This window comes from Myotis yumanensis, unplaced genomic scaffold (assembly GCF_028538775.1).
Source record: "Myotis yumanensis isolate MYYU_CA2020_CCGP unplaced genomic scaffold, mMyoYum1.0.hap1 SCAF_9, whole genome shotgun sequence".
Classification (NCBI taxonomy): Eukaryota; Metazoa; Chordata; class Mammalia; order Chiroptera; family Vespertilionidae; genus Myotis; species Myotis yumanensis.
Genome location: NW_027223760.1, coordinates 39662691 through 39683664, shown reverse-complemented (window position 1 = coordinate 39683664; position 20974 = coordinate 39662691). Strand labels below are relative to the sequence as shown.

At 35.1% G+C, this 20974-nt stretch overlaps 1 protein-coding gene across 8 annotated transcripts in view; it reads left to right on the top strand.

Moving 5' to 3' along the window:
* CACNA2D1 (calcium voltage-gated channel auxiliary subunit alpha2delta 1) overlaps positions 1–20974 on the top strand; it is a 381531-nt gene that overhangs the window by 283611 nt on the left and 76946 nt on the right. For all 8 annotated transcript variants that reach the window (XM_070424150.1, XM_070424148.1, XM_070424149.1 and 5 more), the window contains exons 8-11: positions 499–568; positions 2722–2772; positions 4937–5036; positions 17390–17548. In XM_070424150.1, the coding sequence (XP_070280251.1) occupies positions 499–568; positions 2722–2772; positions 4937–5036; positions 17390–17548 (380 nt within the window). The remainder of the gene's footprint in view (positions 1–498; positions 569–2721; positions 2773–4936; positions 5037–17389; positions 17549–20974) is intronic.

Here is a 20974-nt window from a genome sequence, read left to right as displayed (position 1 = left end):
AACAGCAATATTTTTATAGATCAAGATAGTATGGCTTTAGAAGAAAATATAAAGATTAAATAATTGAAAGCATAATTCCCATGATGCCAAATCCATTTTCTTTTAAGGTAAATTTTTCTTAGTAGAGAAGAAAGAAAATATATAATTTCTGGAAACCTAGTAAAACATATAAGTCAGCACCCAGAAAATCCCTGTGTCTGCAAATTATTTCTGAAATAATATGAAAAAGAAAATATGTTGACTTTCTTTTATACTGCTATATCATTTTCCATTTTTTTTGCCATTAAAAAACAAATAAAAATTATGCATAAAAATTGTATCTCCCATTTTAAAATTGTTGTGGATAAGAAGAATGTGTCAATGGTGTTTTGGATTTATTTTAAATACTATTTTTATAGGTCATGTCTAATATTTTGATGTTATTTCTCTAATTTTTAATGTAACTTAATATCTCTCTCCTTTTACTTTCTTATTTTTTTTTCTTTCTTTCTCTTAAAGCTTCTCCATGGGTTGATAACAGCCGAACACCAAATAAGATTGACCTTTATGATGTACGCAGAAGACCATGGTAAGAATTTTGGGTAATCATGAAAAGATTAAACAGACAAAAGTAGGCTATGTTGTTTTGTGTGAAAAAGATGGAAGGAATCTTTCCATTATTAGGATGAATATTGTCTAATTATTTAAATGGCTCTGGTATTTTTAAAAATGTTAACAAATGCATACAGTTAAAAGTAAATGAAGATAAAGTTCACATGGGAACAGTAATGAATATTGTTGAAATTCATCAACACATTTATTTCAACTGGACTACCTTTATATGCAATTTCATCTCCAAAACTCTTTTTAGCTGGTGGGATTTCTATGGAAAGACCCCCACTTTGCTTAGAGTAGAGCTCTAATTGAGCCTCTGGACTGAGTAGGAGGTGGTTTGTCTTTGGCAGTCAACTAATGAGAACTGGCCCAAACAGTAAGAGCTGCCCCTAGTTATAGTTATATTGCTTAGGTTTATTGTTCAGAAAAATAAGTATTATTTGTTTCTCACTAGTAAAGCAACTCATTTTCCTAATATCAAACAAAAAATACCAATAACATATTTTCCCAACTTAGGTGTTGTAAGGTTTTAAAAATGTATTTAATATCTTTTCTTGAATTAGTTCACATTATGTCCAATATACTGCTTTGTAATCTACTCTTTTCATATCAATTCCTTTTAGTGCCTGTTCCTAAGAGATACACTTTACATCATTTTAAAATAATGACTATGAGGTAACTTATTTAAGAAATCCCCTATTATTCCACATTTAGATTATTTCTAACATTTTGCTAGGGTTCAGACAAATTATCAGACATTGTGGTTGATTCAAAGTAAATGTATTTAATGCTTTGATGATGCCGTTAAATATCCCAGTAGCAGTTTACATGAACATCAACCATTATAGTAGCGCAAAATATTATTAATCCACATATTATGTTTGTTGATATTTCTCCAAGTGTGGTGGCTGTGAAGCAATGGGAGGTAAAGACAATTACATCCCATGACTTGGATTTGGGAAACGGCTGTTTTGGGGAAAACTTAGGAGCTAAGTGCTAAACAGAAGAGGCAGACAATAGTCTTTCCTCGAATCTTCCCACAGAGAGGCACGTCTGCACCATTTGTTAAGATGCCAGACACGAAGTAAATTTGCTTTCCATTAGAATATCCCAGCAGTGTTTCCCCTTGCCTTCTTATAGTGACGCAAACTTGCCTGCAAGTTATAAACTCTGTTTCATGAACACAACACGTAGTCCTGAGTAGATGCTAACTGTGCTGGATGCTGTCTGTACACTAATTGACAAGTCATCTGGCAAACTTCTGAAAAGTGAGATTTAGAGTCATGGGTACAGAGGCATCAGAGATGAGTAGAAAGTTGAATTCAGGTTCAGCCTTCCTGGTGGGGAGAGTAGGTCCCTGTGCCCTGGCACTCTGACCACGCAACATGAACTTGGGGATCATTCACCTGCAGTTATGTTTCTCTCTCTACAATTCCTAAATGATCTGAATAAAACTCTCCTATAGTTCTTTAAAATGCAGAGATTCTAAATCTGTAGGGCTGGGTTGAATTTGGGAATCAACATTGTAAAGTAACTCTCCAGGTGGTTTCTTACATTCTATGAAGTTTGAGAGCCACCACTGAGAAATCTTGGTAATACCATTATATATTTTTCAGTTTTTAATTTCTTTATTGTCCCATTGTGTTTCTGTTCTGTTGATGTTGCTTTTTCATGGTCCTAGACCACTGAACTATATTTCGTGTTTATTTTTTGCATTTAAAAATATGACTTAGTCTTGTGATTATTTATTCTTATTATTCCTTAGAATTAGTTTTAAAATGTGTAGTCAACAAATTGAAGTTCAGAATAATTTTCCCCTCCAAAAATGGGCTTCTAGAAGTTACATTATTTTGCTCTTAGTATTAAAAAATGTCTCTTCATCCTTTTTAAATAAATACCTGAAAAACATAATTGAAACATTATGCCACTGGCATCTCTACTATTATAACTTTTTAACATAGACAATGCAAAATTATGCATGAAAGAGCAGAACATAGTTGACTGAGATAGAAGAGAAGTAGGTCTGTTTGGAAAATACCTTATCTCTGATCAGGAAATATCAAGGTAACAAATATCAATGTTTGCTATTTTGCGAGACAAAATGTATTTCTTTGGGATTTGTTTCAGGTACATCCAAGGAGCTGCATCGCCCAAAGACATGCTTATTCTGGTTGATGTGTGAGTAGTTAAATACTACGTAATTATTTATATACTGAGAATATACGGTGGAGTAATAGATAACAGTAATGTGTTGAGACTGAGAAATGATTGATAGGTTGGGGGAAAAGAACAAAGTCTTATTATGATTACTTTTATATTCAGACAAAGAAGCCATATGAAGACAATAACAAAACAAAAATTATGTTATTGAAAATAAGAAGAATCTATATCAGAATTGAAAATTAAGGCCTGGCATGGTTCTAAAGTCTGAGCTTTATGAAAAAATTAATTTGCTTCTAATATTTGGCTTTATATTTAAAATAACTTTAAGGTACAGTGTGGCTAAAACTAAGCACTTTCTGCTACAAAAAAAAAAAAAACATTCAGTTGACAACTAGTCATTAAGATTCAAATAACTTTGAAGGTTTTGACCACAAAACAGATAGAGTAAAATGTATTAAATGTCAATACTGGGACTTTCTCAAGGGAAATGCTAATATATATGAAAGAATTCCAGGAGTTTTTATATTGATCATTTTATGTGTTACAGTGTTTCAATTTAAGGTGTGTGTGTGTGTGTGTGTGTGAGAGAGAGAGAGAGAGAGAGAGAGAGAGAGGTATCCTCTAATGAAGTTGAAAATAAAATGGTAGAGCATAGAAAAACATATATCCTGCTATAGAGATTTGGTTTTTAAGAGTAATACCAAGGAATAAAATCAAAGCGTAAAATGCTTTGATTATTTTCCCTGAGAAAATAAAGGTATGTCCTCAGATATTCTTTACCACATTGGAAGAAACAGAATCCAGTGATTTATTGGCAAATAAATCTGTATCACAGGCTAACATTAACATTTGAAAATTTCTTCATTTTGACCTAAAGTAAACAAGTTCAAAACCTTATAACCTAGCCTGAGAAGAGGAGATAAATGAATTAGACAAATGTAACTTAAATGTTCATTCATCCTGATTTCATTTATTAAATGCATTTAAGCTATATCTCATTTAAATTATTGTGGAATTTGTATCATACACGAATCCTTAAGTACAAATTTTAAATGGTAATGTAATGTGTTATAATGCTATTGGATATATAATTTCCAGAAATAATTTATCATATTAAAATCTTTGAAAACCACATGCATATCCCAAAATTGAAAATATATATATATTTACTAGATAACTATGGGCTATTAGTAGTGTTGTATTAAGGTGTGTTTCCAGAATTTTCACCTACTGCATGGGGAGGAGAGGTGACTAAGAGCTGCCTGCAGTAGCTGTTACCCTAGCTCAGCATCTTCAGGTCAAGGAGATCTGAGTCAGAGTGGAGAGAGGGTGGAGAGGAGGCCACTGTCTGGGCACAGAGTGAAGTGGAATGAATGAGAAAATTGTCTGAAAGGGAAGGACGGTTGAGGGGGAGGAGGAAATTGGACTAAGACCTAGCTTGGTTGTTACCAAGAACATAAATAGGAAAGAAAAATATGTTGGGGAATAATGTGTCATTTTGGACATCGAGCCTGTAGTTGTCTAACAAGCAGTGAAATGTAAAAGTGAAAAAAAGTTGGGAGCTAGAGATGTAGATTTGGGAGTCAGTTGTCTAGAGATGAGCCCCACAAATGGATGAGGTCATTCATGAGCATCATAGAGTATGTAGAGATGAGACAAATGAAGACTGAACCCCAGAAAATATCAACTTTAGGAGACAAAACAAGGCCTTTTGTCCACATACAAAAATATGTCTCTTATCATATATGTTATGCTGCTTCAAAATTATTGGTTTAATCAAGTAAAACACTGGATACCCTCAAGCAATGACCGTAAATGTTTACCTGCAGAGGTTATAACCCCTCACTTCTAACTTGGATAACCAAGCTGGTATTAAGTTTATGTTTCCCGAGTAAGTGAATATGCCCTGAGGATTCATATTTTCTTAAAATTGTCATTTGACTTTCCATTTTTATCATTGTGCTTAGAAATATATATATTCTGATGCTATATAAAACAATAAGATTTCCTTTTTCTACACTATTAAAAATATGACTTTTTCTACTACTGATTTTTTAAAGACAAAATTATTTGAGTATTATATAAAGATCTAGAGCCAGTAGGTAACTTGCCTTTACTTAAAGAGTCTGATTTTGATGAAATAGATGGTCATTAACATGCATGCACCCATTTTTTATAGGAGTGGAAGTGTTAGTGGGTTGACACTTAAGTTGATCCGAACGTCTGTCTCCGAAATGTTGGAAACCCTCTCAGATGATGATTTTGTGAATGTAGCTTCAGTAAGTATAAGATGACTGCACTTCTTCGGTCATCCCATTTTGGGGGAATTAAATCTGCAATTTCTATCTCCTGTGACTTTAAAATACTCTGTAATGCTGTATTATAGTCAGGCTGAGGTATTTCTGATCTATTACAAGACTATCTCACTGAGCTGTTCCTATCTTGTTACTAATTCTCCTTTATTTCTTCACCAAGGTCCTTTCTGACTGTCTAAGGCTTTACCCACAAAGTAATTGAAGGAAAAACATTATACATATTCTCCTTTACTCAGAGAAGCTTAACCAGGTGACATGAACCCTTTTACTCATTGATATCATTATAACTCTTAATAAAATCTATTTTTCAATTTAACGGGAAAACCAATAGATATTTGAATGTGCTTCGTTTAGAGTTTTATTTCCCCAGAACCATCTTAGACCTTCCTATTCATAGAGTGTACTAAACTCTGAAACAAGTGAAATAGAACAAAATAAACGTTACCATGTCTCATTTTAATTCATAGAAGTGAGGCAAAAAATGCCATGGCTGGTGACTGATGGATATAATTTCACATTTGAAGTGGACGTATTCCTAGAGATGAACGTGAGGGAAGGGGAATTTGTGGGAATTTGTTCATTTTGTATCGAACACAGGAGAATGGCTTTATCTCTGACACCACTGGGAGGAGGAAGGAGTTCAAGCACATGGCCTCCCTTAACTGAGAGGGCACCTTGGGGAGTGAACGTGGGCAGGAGATGGGGCATAATCCCTTGTCAATAAGAGCTCCGGTAACTAGATTAATATTTACTGAGAGGAAGAGGATTAGTCCTAACGTGCTTTTAGCATGATATCCCTGGCTAAGGGTAACTATGATAAATAGAAGCCAGGATCAATGAAGCAAAACCCCTGAAAAATGTCCATGTGTGATATAACTCTCTGGTTAATAAATTGGAGCTAGTCCGTAGTTTAAACAGTCCAGCTGTACAAGGAACCCCTCAAACCTCTTATTGAGACTTTTCATCTGGGCCCGAGGGGTGTCTCCAGCATGATACTGAAGGGCCTGTCTATGTTTTCCAGAGCAGCCATATAGAATGCCACAGACTGGGTAGCTTGAACTACAGAAATGAATTTCCTCATAGTTCTGGGGGTCGGAAGTTCAAGGTCAAGCTGCCAGGAGAGTCAGTTTCACCTGAGTTCTCTTTCCTTGGCTTGCAGTAGCCACCTTCTTGCTGCCTCTTCACATAGCCACCTCTCTGTGTGTGCAGACCTCTGGTGTCTCTTCCTCTTTTTATAAGGACACATGTCCCTAAACCAACTGCCTCAGTTTAACTTAATCACCTGGTTGAAGTTCTTATCTTCGGACACTGTTACATTCTGAGATCCTGGCGTTGGGACTTCAACATATGAATGTCAGGGGGACACAGTTCAGCCCCTAATAACATGTGGGCACCACCGTCCATGCCCAGATCTTTTTCTGCTTCTGATGAACCTGTAGAAACCTTAGCTTGTCTGACCCCGTGTGCTACCTCGCCACTTAGTCTGTAGTTCTTAAAAAAAGTGATCAGAAAAGACAGTCACTTTATTTCATTTGTAAATAAACATATTGTTTATCACACAGCCATTGTGGTGGTTGCTAACAAAATATGATCTTTGACATTGCAAAAGAGAAAGTCGTAAATTCAGTATAGATTTGTCGTATCTAAGTTTCTTTTGTTTAAGAACAGAAATTTTGATGCTTAAATCATGTAGGAGATGCAGAGTGAATGCTGCATCATTTCCTAGTGACTCTGTTGTTTCCAGTGCTGTTTTTTTGGTTACAGAAAAGAAGCCTGCTGTTAGGCAAAGCTCAGATGCAAGCACTATGGAGCTGTTTTCCCACTAATCCAGTTATATGTTTTGACAGAAGTAAGTGGTAGATGATAGGAGCAGCAATTCAATTATAGCATGTTCTGATTTACAGGCAAAATTTCAAATGTTGACACAGGAGTGGAATTTGTTTACGAAAGTGAGGGAATTTGACGTTTTAGGAATAAAGTTGTGAGCTAGTGGATAATGAAAGGAAAATGTATGCTGATTATGGGCAATGTGTGAAAAGTTAGCAACTGAACAAGGTTGTCATATATTTCCATAAAATCACATAGCTTCTTACTTAAGAATTAGATGCAAATATCAAGATTGTATTAAGGTTCCTTGAGTGCATTTTCTTCAAGAAAGCTTTTATAATTCATTGCATAAAAAAATGCTGTCCTGGAGTAGTCATCAGAAAGAAATAATCAACATATAATTCCTTATAATATCTTTGCTATTAGTTGTAAGAGAGAACTTTTTTCTTAACCCTCACCCAAGGATATGTTTTCATTGATTTTAGAGAGAGATGAAGGGGAAGAGAGAGAGAGAGAGAGAGAGAGAGAGAGAGAGAGAGAGAGAGAAGAGAGACTATCTCCCATACAGGCCCTGACCACTGGCAATTGAACCCCCAACCTAGGAATGTGCCCTGACCTGGAATCAACCCTTTGGTGTATGGGATGATGCTCCATCCAACTGAACTAACTGGCCAGGCCTGAGAAACTTGTTTTTTACAGTAAACTCTCCACTTTACCTAGATTGTAGTCATACCTAGATTGTGGTCAGTAAACAACAGTTTTAGGAGTGACAGTCTCTAAATGTAGTGCAAAGTGGAGAGTGAGGAACCACCACCACGTAGGAGCTGGGGAAGGGATGATCTTGACCTGATGACAACATTAGCAAGGCTCACCTCTTGTGAAGTAACCCACTTCCCACTCTTCTCAGACAATCCGGCCTCTTGGATGTACTCATTGAATTGCAAAGGGATTGTGCATAACCTTTGAAATGACTAGTTACATGACCTTGTACAAGTTATGTAAGGCTTATGAATCTGTGTCTTCCTCTTTGAAAAGGACATCATATTTAACTTGTCAAAAAGCTATTGAGCACTATATGCAAAATGCTTACTTATGGCAATTGTTGTTATTATTACCATCACGTTCTTCTAATACTTTTCTACCAACTGCTGAGAGACAGTTCTTCATGAATACATCCCATTTCTTCAAGGCTAAGCATTAATAGCCAATCTGCTCAGTTTTATGTCCATTCCAGGAGAGTGAAGGGAGAGCTGTCTTCTCCCCCAGAAGAGGTTTACATTGCCGAGTCGTTAAGATATGGTCTCCCTTTGATGAGGATGATGGGCTGTCTGCCAGCAGCCCTTTGTAAGCTCAGGGGCTTCCTCATTTGGGATCTCTTGCCCAAAACTCATCTATGGCCAGTGCAGATGACCGCTGGCCCTTCTCTTATCCCCTGTGGAAATTAGGTTTTGGGTGCAAATAGGTCTCAGTCTGGTTACTCCTGCCTTTTGTCTCTCACCAGAGGACTTGTATTTCTTGGGCTAGCACCGTGGCCGGCAAACTGTGGCTCGCGAGCCACATGCGGCTCTTTGGCCCCTTGAGTGTGGCTCTTCCTAAGCCTTAGGAGTACCCTAATTAAGTTAATAACAATGTACCTACCTATATAGTTTAAGTTTAAAAAAATTGGCTCTCAAAAGAAATTTCAATCGTTGTACTGTTGATATTTGGCTCTGTGGACTAATGAGTTTGCTGACCACTGGAGCATCTATGAAGTGGTAGAAGACTAACTACTTAGCTTAAAAGTAGGATGAAATCTCAGACACCTACCAGTTCTTGACCTGATAGTTTAACACCAACTAATGTTGAAATATGCAATTGTACTTTATGTGCAAAGAGACATGATTTGTATTGTTCCTTTTCCTATGAGCTTAGAACTTTTTTTTTCCCTTCTAAAATATGCCTAATGGCTTTCTCAGTTTAGGAACTTTTCTGCATATGATAATGAGCACAGTTGCCAGTTGTTGCACAATTTAAATTTAAAAGTTATTTTTACACCCTTCCGAAGCAGGCCCGCATTTGCCAGTGCTCGAGTAAAAGAAAAGATACTTGGCATGCCATTGCACTTTGCTGACAAATGAATTCTGGGAGAGTAATGTCATTTCACATCTTATAAAATAGTCATCTGTTTAGATTTCAGGAAAATTTTATGTTGATTCATATCTCATGTCAACAAATAAGAATATTATAGTTTATACCCTTGGTTCTCACAGTGGGGCCTGTGGCCAAGCAGCATGAGCAGCACCTGGCAGCTGGTTAGTAACGCAGAATCTCAAACTCTGCCCCTGATCTAAGGATCCAGAATCTGCTGTTAGCAAGTCTCCCAAGCGATTCCTCAGCAGTGGGAAAACCAGAGAATCGGGGCTCATAAGGGAGGCACATTTGGCAGAGACCAATGGGCATCTGCCTGGGGCTTGTTGTAACTAATCATGCTTATTCATGATTGAGATGTTAAGATCGTGGTACTTCATAGAGTTACTAATACAATGGATGTTTATGAATGTTTTTATTTTGTAGCCATTTGCTTTTGTGAGGGTGAAATTAAAAAAAAAAACACAGGAAGAAGGAGTAAAATTAAGCTCATTAAAAAAACTGAAATTCCCTCTTTTTACATACTTTTAAATGTAAAGATGGGTGCTTTAAAAATTATTTTCATCTAAATTATACACAGAAGAAATTGTAGACTGTGAAGGAAAGACTGAAATGAGAAATTTAGGGATTATATAACAAGACAAGTAATCAAGGTTATTTAGTTAAAAAAAGAGATTGCTAGAGGATAACTTAATTGCTTTGGAAGTATAAGGAAAGTTTATAAGAAGGTGTGGACAAGCATGGTAAATATTTTTCCATTAATTATAAGGTGCAAGAAAGATGGCTTTGGTACTTAAAAATTAGTTGCATTTGGAGTTTTAGAAATAAGAAAGTAATACTTAAAGTGAGGCAGAGGGAATACTTTTAAAACTGAGCTATTGTTTTTAAAATAAAAGTATTGACCTATTTACTGGGGCTTACAGGACTAGGTAAAGACTCCATGCCCAATAAGCATAGATGTATGTCATTACATGTTGGGTAAAATTTTTCAAATTACATTTATTCATTTAATTTTAAGTAAAGGCAAAGAGATTGGCTAGGGCTAACCCGAGCTATAGCCTTAGCAGGGTAGCTCACAGTTATTTTAATTAAATTAAACTATCATATTTGCTATTTAATTATTTAGCAGGTTAAACTTTAAAAGAAATTAAAATATAAAGTGATAGTATAATAAGGTAGTTATTAGCAAATATATAGACTTAAATCTTAATTTTTGAATAGCAAAATCCCATTTCAGCAAATTCTTGGTCATATATTCCATTGTAAGGGGCTTTGTTGTAGTGACAATTTGCATATTACGTTCTCTTCCAAATTTCAAGATACAAATATTGCCATTTGCTTTCCCCCACTTTTCTAATATTTTGTTAAATGATTCATGTATATGGTACCCTTTAAAATAGATTCCTCAATTTTTTTTCACTCCTCATGAAATCTTTCCTGCTGAACCCTTTGCTCTATCGATGGGTATCTATTTATTATTTTTATTGACTTATACTATATCAAAAGCACAAATTTTTTGGATGTGTATATTTCAAATGTATATTTTGATCCCAATGGAACCGAGTTAGACTGAATATAATTCCTTCAACTCTAGTTGGTATTTTGTTGTTGTTGTTGATCCCAGATGTTTAAAAGAACTTATTGGTAATGTTAGTAACCTTGTATCAAAATGCAAATAGAATATAGTGAAATGACACTTGGGACTTATGCAGAAATGTATTCACTGTTTCAACAAAGGTTAGTAGACTGAATTTTGAATATGTTATGATTTAAGTTAATTGGAATATTTGTTTAAAAATGAAAATATCAACATTTTTGATGGACCATCATTTATAATTATAGGCAAACAAATTTTTTGGGTAATTCTATCAATATTTTTATTAGCTTATTGTGGCCACTTTCTTTTGACATACAGAATTTATTATTCCTATTTATTTATGTAATTCTTTTTCTGATAGTTAAAATGATCAGATCTGGCTCTGGCTGGGGCTCAGTTGGTTGGAGCATTGTCCTGTACACCCAAAGGTGTGATGGGTTCAATTCCTGCTCAGGAAACATACCTAGATTGCAGGTTCCATCCCAGTCAGGGGAGCATACAGGAGGCAACCAATTAATGTTTCTATCTCACATTAATGTTTCTCTCTCCTTTTCTCTCTTTCTTCTCTCTCCCTGACTCCCCCTCACCCACTCTCTCCCTTCTGGTCTCTCTAAAAAATAAAAACATATCTTCTGGTGAGAGTTAAAAAAAAAATGATCAGATTTAATTACTTGATTTTAAAATTTGAGGGACTTTCCTTTTTATTTCAGAAAGGAGGAACCTACAGCTCAGAGCAGAGAATTTAATAAAATGTGGCTATTGATGCTTATTAGTAGCCGTTTCTGAACTAGTCCTGCTTTTCCGAAATTGAATTAAAAAGTGGAAACATTCTTGTCAAAATTTATTATTTTATACAGTAGAACCAAGAAACCACAAAACAGCAGCCAGTGTTTGGAGACAGTGACATCAATTTGAGGACAAGAGGGTTCAAGTCCCAGAGTGCCATTAGCAAAGATATTCCCGTTGTCTCCAACTATGGGTGACCACATCTTCTGGTTTTCCCAGAATAGAGCTTAATAATAGAATTAAAATCAAATTTACAACATTAGCAATCTCATGAATTACCTAGTAGTACTTTTAATAATATATTTAGGATCTGAGTTTTTTTTTTAAAGGAAAGAATATGTGAGATATATATAGAATAGTTGAAATGGAAATACAGTTATAAATGTGGAATTAATAACTCTTTCTGGAATGAAAACTGACTCAAGTGAATATGTAAATTTTTCTCAAGTTTATTGGTAAATGCAATTTTAATTTGACCAAAAAAAGTTCCAAAGTTCAACAGGACGACAACTGATCAAAAAGTGACAGGGTATGACAGCTTACTCTTCTGGTATATATGGAAAATGATTAGACACCATAGACAAGAGTATGTCAGGTGTTTGGGTTAGAAGTAGAGCTCTGACTCTTGGTTGCTGCAAGTGATTCTAAGCCTCATTTTCTCAATTTTATAATGTAAATCATATTAAAACTAAAACCATAAGCTTGGTGAAGGTCAATTGAATTAATACATGTAAAGTGCTTAACTTGGCACAATTGTTATCCTCAATATATTTTGGCTAATTTTTTTTTATTAATATTAAAAATAAGTTGGTGAAATGATGGAAAGAGTAAAGGGATTAAAAATCCTAGAAATGTATCTAAATCTTAATTGATTATAAAGAATGGATCATAAACCAATAATTATTCAAAAAAAGAAAATTGGCTATTTGAGAAAACACACATCTAAATGTAATTGTCACCTCATACTTTTGGAGGAAATAAATTCCAACATGACTGAATACCAAAATGTAAAATAAGTAACCACAACCATCAAATATTAGTAAAGACCATAAATGAACATTTTCCTGATCGGTTTATGTTTTCTAAGCATAAAATTACTTTAAGAAGTCATAATAAATAGGTATAAATTAAAAGCTAATCAACAAAATGGAAAAATAAGACTTACATTTTAACAGATTATATGAAAATTAATAGATGAGAAAAATTTTACTTCTTAGCCATCAGGGCAATTTAAGTAATTAAATATTGAATTATCCTCTTTTCTTATAATTTAGCAATTAAAGTAATAAATACTTATGAAAGTGAAGTAAGATTTTTATGCATGTTGTTGTAAATTGATTCAGAATTTCTGGAAAGTAATTTGGCAATAGATAAAGAACCTTAAAGCGATTCTTAGCTGGGAATATGAACGTATGTGTATGGATAAGTGTTATCAGCTATTTTCTCTGGATTTTATAACAATTTTATTATAAAATTTTCTAGTTTACAAACATCCTATTAAAAATAGAAAAATCAACATAAATAAACCGTATTTTTAATAGGAATAAAAGTTAACCAATATTTTCAAGATCACAGTTTGTGTTCACTTTCCTTTTATTATTTTTCCTGCATCGCCCTCTGGTGTCCAAAATATGGATAACTTCTGTTACCATAATTTGTAATTGTGCTTACTTAATATGCAAAATTGCATTGTTTACAGTACATAATTTAGGTAATTCATCTAACTAATTATTTTATATAATTTAAATTATGTTAAGAAGTTAATTCATATTGTATAATTTAAAAAATACTCATGTTCCAAAGCAGGCTGGTCTGGATTTGAGTTCTTGTGTTTTGCTGATCAACTGCACAGCTTGAGCCCACACTTTTCCTCTATTTTTTCTTTTATATGCAAAAGAGAGAGAGAAAAGATCATTAGAACATGTCCTAAGGAATAATTTATATATAGAACAATTTTTCAAAAATCAAGGAATTATAAATTATGTTCAATTATTCCCATTAAAGGATGCTTTATGACAAAGTACCCTAAAGGGAGTTTATAGGAGTATAGAATCCATGGATGAAGTAAAGGAGTGGAAATTAAAGACATGCTAGGTGGTCAGACACATATTAAATGGGCCACTTCTCTTTCTCTGCTGTTCTAAGTGGAAGAATATTCCCTTTGGGATTTTACTTTTAGTTCTTAATGTGTTAGGGTAAAACTCTGTGATCCCACCAACCTTTCAAAGGGAAACTCGGTGTTCCATGAAGGTGTATTACAGGGGCCATTCCTAGACAAGGCTACTTTCCAGGACCTTGATGTTCTCCGACTGTTGGTGTATATCAAGGCCATGCCAACATTTTATGGCTTGTATCCCAGGTTAATCCAATGGGCAGCAGAGCTGCTCTCAGGAATATTTTTTAGAATTGTTTCTTATTCAGTAGAGGACACAGAACAGAAATAGATAACAGCCTTCACAAAACCAAGAGTTTAGGACATCTCATTTGAGAAATTAAGAGTTTGCGTTGGACCTAGAGTATCTTTTAATTTGATGTGTGTACTTGACTGTGATATTTAATAGGAAGGTTCTTTGAAGTTTACTCTTCATGGTTATTTCAGAGAGTGTCTTAATATTAAACTAATGTTTGAGGGACCCTTGTTATAGGGTATATCCTGTTAGTGAACTTTATTTAAAGTTTAATAAGCTGGTATTGTTTATCTGAATCTCATGCAGCTAGGAATCCATTCTGATTTTGCTACTGATTATACTGATGTTTTTACTAAAATAAATTTTTATTTTTATTTATTTTTTTAATATATTTTATTGATTTTTTTACAGAGAGGAAGGGAGAGAGATAGAGAGTTAGAAACATCGATGAGAGAGAAACATCGATCAGCTGCCTCCCGCACACCTCCCACTGGGGATGTGCCCGCAACCCAGGTACATGCCCTTGACCGGAATCGAACCTGGGACCCTTCAGTCCGCAGGCCGACGCTCTATCCACTGAGCCAAACAGGTTTCGGCTAAAATAAATTTTTAAAGGATAGAGTTGCCATTGATTTAATATCTATGTGCTGGCGTCTACTTTATGCTAGGTGTTTTACACTCATTTTCATTTGACTATAGTGTCTATTTGGAAAGACTACTTATGTTTATGAAAAGAGAAATATAAACACACATTACACAGTTAAAATATAGTCACTACACTGATAGGTTTATATCTTGATTATTGATCAGCATTTGGACCATCTTCTAATTTTCTTAAATTCCATTCGTATATTCAGTAAATATTTATAGTATACCTATTATATACCTAACATTGAGGATGCAATGATAGGATGGCCGTTTTCTTTGACCATGTGGGCTTCTAATCCAGTGGAAGAGTCATTCAAGATTCCATACAAAGAAATATGAAATTATAACTATGATATGTTCTATAAAAAATAAATCTAGGCCTAGGAAAGCTTATTATGGCATGATTTGTCCTGGGCAGGGAAGGTCAGGAAAGCCTTTGCTAAGGAAAGAATGTGGAGGTAAGTGGGATAACCAAGTGTAGAGGAGAGGCAGAGTGCTGTAGGCAGAAGGAACAGGACACCTGAGAGAGGGAAATGAAAGAATGCCCAAGTGCCAGAACACAGTTGCAGAGTCCCTCGTGATTTCCAACCAGATGCTCACATTACCCCACACACTTTCCCTGTGTCAGACGCTCACAGAGATTTTGCTCAGCAGTTCTAAAAGGGACCTACTTGCTTGGATTTTGGGGGATCAGGGAAGGAATCAGTGTGATGTTAGCTTGAATCTCTGACTCTGTAGGGTTAGTGAAGAATACATCTTTAAAGAAGTATCTAATTAATAGATGACAAAAGCAGGGCTCCTTAAATCTATTTTCACTCACCATATACTACTTCAAAGTTTTATACGGTTATATTATTAAACTTCTGCCTTCCAGTTTTTAATATACATGTGGCTTCTATATTAAACATGTGATTTATAAAATAAAATATAGGCACATGTTACGGAAGACTACAATTTTAGTTCATGAAAATAAACCTGGTTTATTTTTCCGTTCTAAAAGCAGATGAATATCAGATGTCTGTGAAATGTATACTTATCTAATTTAGACTTTTAAAATGTATCATCCCTTGGGAGAATAAGAATTGCTATAGGGACTTAAATGTAATTTCTTTCTTGCATAATTTATGAGTTTTATTATGAATATAATTGTAGTCTTTCTGATGTACACACTGAATTTGTATTTAATGAATTAAATTTACATTTAATCAGTTTGTGTTAAAGTGATTTAATGAGATGTTTCACTTTTCTGTATAAAACCAGGTCAAGGCCAATCAGAAGACTTAAGTCTATACATTATTGAATACTCGTTTTCTGCATAACATAATTTTATGTTGTATGGTTTAACTAAATCAGTTAATAACATTTCCTATAGCTATACCTAATAATTCTCTAAAGTTAAACATTTTGCTATTAATATATTGGCAGATTATTATTATTTTACTTTCTAACATGAAAATTCTCATTCTTTTAAAAAAATATTATTTTAAATGGACTTTTAGAAGAATGGAGAGACACACACACATAAACACACACACACGCACACACGCACACACACACTCATATAGAGAAACATCTATGTGAGAGAGAAAATTGATCGGTCACTCCCTGATTGGGGATCAAACCTAAAACCTAGGTATGTGCCCTGACCGGGAATCAAACTGCCGCCGTTGGTACAAAGGATGGCGCTTCAACCAACTGAGCCACACCGGCCACAGCCTCACGTTCTTTACTTTCAAAATGAAACATGTAGATTAAGATTGTGTCACACCAGCAAAGATTGGAAAGTAATGAACTAGGCAGCGGGAGCTAAAACATTCACATTTATAGACAACAGTAAAACATATTGGGAGCTTATTCTCGTATGTATGATGAACCTGAAAGTAGTGTTCAGTGTTAAGGTAAGAACTCAAAGCACCTGTGCAGGGCAGTTTACTTGTTATTTAACATTCACTCCCTCCAAACCATCTCTTCTCTCACTTTACCCTGATGACCTTGCTTCATTGTTCACTGGGACAAAAGACACAGACAGTAACTGTCATCTGTTCAACACCCAATCTACGCACCCCATCTACACGCCCCAGTTATCTGTGCACCCCCATTGTCTGTGCTCGGCTCCCGCTCTTCTTTCCTAGAACTGGGAAAGTCAACACATGTTTTCTCAAAGGATCATTTTTATAGCTGCCAGCTGTATGCCCTCCTTTCCCACCCTCACAAGAACTTTATTTTTTACCTCTTTTCTACAGGGTGTTCCAAAATATGTATACACACTTTAACAGCTGATTCTATTACATTTTGAAAATGAAATATAGTTTAATAAGTACTGCCTCTATAATTATTCAAAATGTGTATACATTTCTGGGACACCCTAATTTCCTACCTCTTTTCCTTCCTTTTCTCTTTAGTATCAATCCTCTCTTGCTCTAGTCACCATTTTAAAGAAGCCCTTTCTTGCCCCCAGATTTACCCTTACAGGTACTTCCCTCTCTTGCTTCTCTGCTTCCCACCCAGGCGCTTTGAAGGTGATCCTCTGAGCATGCTCTCACCTCCCACGGTTCTCCAGTGCACTCCGCTTTCTTTCTTTCTTTCTCCTTCCTTTCTTACTTTCTTTCTTTTTTTGTAAAAATGCTTATAAAATTTGAGAGCTGGAAGAGACTGTATATAACTCAAATCCCAAATTTATTATCAGGGAAACCAGGCTTCAGGAGGTAAGTGACAGGCTCAGAGTTCCAATATAACTTCAGGGCTTAGGTGAAAATTACTACTTGATCCTCAGTATACTTTTGTTACCAATCTATTCTACCTTTTTTTTTTTTTTTAAAGAGAAAGCAATGTATTAGGATTGGGAATTACAAACAATAAATTCAAAGAAAATTACATGGTTGATTTAAAGTTCATTTACATGTTCACTGTTTTATCTTTTTCAGTTTAACAGCAATGCCCAGGATGTAAGCTGTTTTCAGCACCTTGTACAAGCAAATGTAAGAAACAAGAAAGTACTAAAAGACGCCGTGAATAATATCACAGCGAAAGGGATTACAGACTATAAGAAGGGCTTTAGCTTTGCTTTTGAACAGCTGCTTAATGTAAGTAGCAATACCATCCCCTTTTCTTTTTCATTATTGAATTGCAGTTGCTGAATTTTAATATACTGATAGTTAAAGCTATCTTGGTTAGATAACAGTGCTCTTTTTCATTTGTTTAAAAAGTGGATGTGTCCAGGCCATAGAAATCTTTGTACTACTTTTATTTTTAAATTCAAATCCAAAAGGTATACAAAATTCATATTTTCTTGTCCTTTTAGATCTTCTATCATATTTTCAAAATATGTTTAGAAACATATTTGTAAGGTATTTTAATTTTGCATAAGCACTTAAAACTTAGTTGGCATAATTAGAATATCATTTATTTTTCCTTCTATCAATTGCTACATTATTTTTTTGGAAATTTGTTCTTTTAATCATCAAATGGTTGGTGGAAAGATTTTAGTTTTAAACATCTACGTTGGGTATTTTAATTGTTCCTAAATGTACAGAAAGTTTAAAATGGTAGACAGTAAGTTGAGAGGGAAGATAAGTCTCAAGCAGGGATTCCTCAGGGAAGATTCCCCTGAACTAATCACCCATCCATGACTATTGGACTCGGACAGCCTGCTGCCGGACACTGTGGGTTGTATTTTCAAATGGCTGTGCCATCTTTTTCATTCTGAACTAGTTGAGAGCAGGAGATTTCAGTTTTGTATCTCTCAAGAGACAGTATTTTCACTGTGTTTGGGAGTGAGGACCTAATCACTCTGTACCTTGGTTTCTTCTCTTATACAGCGGGGGTCACCATCACATGTACATCATATGGTTGTGGACAGAGTTGTTTATAGTATCTGACACACAGTAATCCTCATGTGTAATGTAAGCTGCTGGGCTAGTGTTGGAGTTAAGATCATGATTACTATAATTAACAACTAGTACATGGCTGGTGCAGAATCAGCAGATAATTCCTAATGAATTTGCTGAATCAGAAAAGCCCTTACAGGTGATCTTTTCTTCAAATTTGACTTTGCTGTTCCCTAAGTGAATCTTTCTAAGCAGTTTTTGAGATGTCTGCTCAGTTGGTTCATTCATTTGTTCATTCGGCCAATATTTGTGAGTGTCTCACAATTTCCTGTCACAGCGCCAGAGCTGGAATTATAGAAATACTCCAGACCATCGGCTCTTGAGAAGCTCCAGCATACAGTAAATCATTATCCCAGTACAATGAGTTAGGGCCATCACGGGGCACTCAGAGTGTGTTTCTGGAGCAGCGTGGAGGAGGAACTCAACTTACCCAAAGGGGATCGGGGAGGTGTGGCCTTTCCTTGAAAACAGGCTTTTGAGCAGTGAGTAGAATCTAGATAGGTAGCCAAGAGAGGGGAAATCATTTAAGATAAAAAGAACTGCATGGACAAATGCCAGACGACATGGAACCTTGCAAGAATTGCGGGCTGGTTGGCCATGGCTGGGGCATAGCAATACAGGAGCAGTGATGGAAATGGAAAGACCATGAATTGTCAGTTAATGAAGTGTTTAGGAGCCAGGCAAATGGTAATGGTATGGAAATGACATGCTCTAACTAGTGTTTGAGGTTAAGCTATGGTGGGAATCCTGGTGTTGGGATAGTGGTGAAGAGATGTTAGGAGTGACAGGGTAACTGGACCAGGGAAAGAGGCTGCTGAGTGGCAAGAGGAATTTGGGTGACTCTAAGTTCTTTTAACAAGACTACTAAGTAGATAACGGCACAGGAATCTAGATAGAGGGAAGGTGAGGGTAGAAAGAGTCAACAGTTATGTTGACTGTTAGATGCTGTTAGATAAGTAAGAAAGGAGACGGAAAGGCAAAGCCGTTCAGCACTTCAGTTTTGAAAGGAAGTTATATTTGGTAAAAATGCATGTTTGTTAAATGATGTATATTCATTAATAAAAATATGACAACTTAAAAATTTGAAATTCAAATGTAATTGGCCATTAGATTAGATATATTCTTTCTATAGAAAAGGAATATAATTTTGAAAACTAATAATTATTTATCTCTTGAGTCAGTAATCGAGTTTTCCAGATTGGCAGGTTCATTCTTCTCAGTGTTGTTCATTTAGCTGGCTTCCTTCCCTCTTATTCAGGTTTCACTTGTGAAATGCTAAGGTGTCTCAAGCCTAATGTAGGATTTCAGAGGCAGTCTCATTAGAGAGGCCACATTAACTCCCAGATTCATTGCTAGTTGCTGATAAAATATAACTTTACTTCTCTGGGCCTCTGGTGCTGCCTTTACCACCATTGTAAAGGAGTTTTAATATATCTCAGTCATTCCTGGAGTAAATCTCAAATGTTCTGCTTTCCACGTGCCCCTTAGGTATGCACTTCTTCATTTTAAAGTAATTTTCCAAATGTCACGGCCTGCCTTATTCACAGTTGAAGCACATTTTGTTATTTCAAACACTTGTAGTCCTCTTATTATCATGTAATGCCATTCCCTGTTTTTCTGTAAATCCTTGCAAGGTTTACCTTTGAGATCACTGAAGCAAGCATCAAATAGAATTAGACATATCATTTTCCCCATAGTAAGCCTTAAATTAAGATTTGAATTATTCTTCAGGTAGCATTTCATAAAATGTTACCAAATACATTGAGATGCAATTTTTAAAACATTTTTATTGAGTGCATAGATGCTGCTCTATGTACTGGCCATGCAGGGGTACGGCAAAGAAGGTTATGAAATAATACATTAAAGCAAATCAACGTATTGAAATAGTCATGTTCTTTATTTTACTTAATTCATTGCAAGCCAGTCAGGTATAACTCTGTGACTGTGTGATTGTGTGATTCTTTAGATTATTGCAAATGCACTGAAAAGTTCCTGTGATGTACTTTGCTATATCAAAAGTCCTGAGAAGGCTGCTTCTAGGAAAAATCATGTTGAAAACAAAATATTTTATTTCAATTTTCGTGTGTCCTAATCTCTCTCTCCTGGGAAAGGTTATTATTACTTTATTTGTACCAATATACAAAGACCAGCAGCACCCAGTGTGCTAAGTTACATTGATATTTGCATTCAGTGATAAAATACCTCTGCCACTTTAAGGAAACTAAGTCCTGTGGTAGAAATTTTACTTATCACTTTTATGAGACAATCTTTTAAATACATATTTATTTTGCCCATTTTTAATATACAGATAAAAAAGACAAATCATTAGGGAAATTAATTTTAGTTAAGGGATTTCAACACCTTTCACAAAGTATTTTGATAGTCAAATTTTTAGACAGTTACATTCAAAGACAAGAACCATGTTTGAATGGGACAAATTGTTTCAGTCAGTTCTTGTGTTTTCACAATGCTTGGATGAAAGCTTTAACTGCCAATCTTCTAATGCCTAGTCAATGGGGTGAGATTTTTATGAAACAGGATTTTTTTCATCAATAAAGCAAATGTTGTTTTTTCTTAGCTTGTCCAACAGGAAATGGGGTTTATCTTTTTAAAAAATAAGAT